General features: G+C 22.8%; 1 protein-coding gene across 1 annotated transcript in view; it reads left to right on the top strand.

Annotated features, from left to right (window-relative positions):
• The first annotated feature begins 286 nt into the window (after positions 1–286).
• Positions 287–2,270, top strand: part of LOAG_18245 (hypothetical protein) — a 5,215-nt gene continuing 3,231 nt past the window's right edge. The window contains exons 1-4 of the mRNA XM_020450909.1: positions 287–381; positions 1,298–1,386; positions 1,514–1,601; positions 1,885–2,016. Of these exons, the coding sequence (XP_020305364.1) occupies positions 352–381; positions 1,298–1,386; positions 1,514–1,601; positions 1,885–2,016 (339 nt within the window). The 5' untranslated portion in view covers positions 287–351. The remainder of the gene's footprint in view (positions 382–1,297; positions 1,387–1,513; positions 1,602–1,884; positions 2,017–2,270) is intronic.

The following is a 2,270-nucleotide window of genomic DNA, read 5'->3' on the forward strand; positions in this document are numbered from 1 at the left end:
CTTGACGTAGAATATCCGTCAAATTTAGCGCAAGAAACAATTTTTCGGAATAAATTATTAGTAATATCAATTTATTTTTAAGTCAATGCATTTCGATTTTGATTAAACTATTGCTGGAAATTTGTTTTTTTTCTAATTTAAAGAAAAAAGGAAATATTTCAAAATTTTCTGACTTGAATCAATTTCAAGAAAAAAAAGAGACTAGATGATTAGATTATTTCAATTCCGTGATATAAGCGATAAATTGGAATTAAATTGAAATGCTAATTTAAGTAGAAAATATATATTTCAGTTAAACAAATAAATTTGTGATTGCTGAAAGACGAAGTTATCGTTGTTGCTGCCAAACAAATGGGAGAACAGGATGGTGAAAAGAAGTTTGTAATGCTTTTCATCCCTTTTTTTTCCACTTTTTTTTAAAAATTCAACTTTGTTTTTTCTTTCTAAAAAATCTGCATGAAATTAACAATTCCATTTAACAATATCTGATTACCTTTTAGAGTAAATAAAATGAATTAGAATTAATTGTTATTAATTAATGAAATGCAACATTTTTGATATTCCATTAAAATTTCCCAACAGCTTATCAAATATTTTAATTCTGTGGCCAGTAACTGAAAAATTTTCCTTAGAACATAAATTAAAAATTAATGCTTAACCAGTTAAATGATGATAAGTGAAATTCGAAATTGATGTATAATTGTAACATGGAGAAATTTGAAACTGATTAATTTTGATTAAAAATTTCTATTCAATATGTGTAAAAAGTTGAAATTGTACTGAATGAGGAATGATAAATTATGCATTTTAGAATATTTTTTATCAGTATATTTGTTTTTCATGGAAAAAAATAGAAAAAAAAATTTTTTTTCAAAATGCAGAGAATACTGTAGTATACTTACAATAATTACATAACCTTTTAATTCATAAGCGCATTATTAACTATTGTCCTTTTAAGTTTTTCTAATATTTCAGAGTTTGAACAAACGAAAAAAAAATTGGAATATTACATTTCCACCATTTTGAAACTTTTTCTTACACATTATTTCCCTTTTTTTTAACGAACAAAAAGGTGGGAATTTATTGTGTGAAATCCAATTGAGGAAAAAAATGATTAATAAAACTATTTTATACAATTTATCTGAAAGTTAAATTATTTTATAAAATTTAATTGAAAGTTATGAATTTTCACTATAATTCTCCTTTATTTATTCATTTATTTTATTTTTTATCAATTTATTGATTTGTTCACTTATTTACTTATTTATTTATTTATATATTTATTTATTTCTTCCAGAAACTCCCATATCGAAGCAAATTAACGGAACGTATTGCACCTGGCCAAACATTAATTGTGAAAGGGAAAACATTGGATGATGCAAAAAAGTTTGTCATACTCTGATTCGATTAAATTGACAATTTTTAAAAATTTCGATTTAAAATAATTTACATCCATAGTATATAAATAACCATAAGACATGAAAAATTTACCTGAATGATTTAATTATTATAGATTTGACATTGGCTTACATCGTGACAGTCCAGATTACAGTGGCGGAGATATTCCATTACATATTAGCATACGTTTTGATAAGGGAAAGGTTTGATATTTTACTATTGAAATGATAATTTTTCACTATCTTGTTATTCGGAATTGATAACAACTATGTTAACATTCTCATGGAACATTTTAAATAGCTTGCAAAAATACTTTCATAATTTCTTTTTCATGTGAGACAAAAAAAAAACATTAAAAATAAAATTTTGTATAATAAAATTTTGTGACAAACTGCTGAATGATTTTTCCATTTTTTGTAATTAAATATGGTAAACGTATTAATAAATGATAAGCATAATGTATAAAATGAATAAATTCATTTTCAGATAGCATTTAATACATTTTCGAATAACAATTGGGGAAAAAAGGAAAAGCAAAAGTTACCGTTTAAAAAAGGAAATGCATTTGATTTAAGAATTCGAGCACACGATCACAAATTTGTGATTTATTGCGATGGTGTAAGTTCTTATATCTTCGGTTAGTGATAAAATCAGATAAATGTTCATGATTTCAATCATATGATAGCAAATTTGTAATTTATTGCAACAGTAATAATAATAACAATAACAATAATAATAATAATAATAATGATAATGATAACAATAATAATAATAATTAACAATAATAATAATAACAATAATAATAATAATAATAATAATAATAACAACAACAATAATAATAATAATAATAATAATAAATAACAAATAATAAT

Source organism: Loa loa (assembly GCF_000183805.2).
Source record: "Loa loa unplaced genomic scaffold supercont3.236, whole genome shotgun sequence".
Taxonomy (NCBI): Eukaryota; Metazoa; Nematoda; class Chromadorea; order Rhabditida; family Onchocercidae; genus Loa; species Loa loa.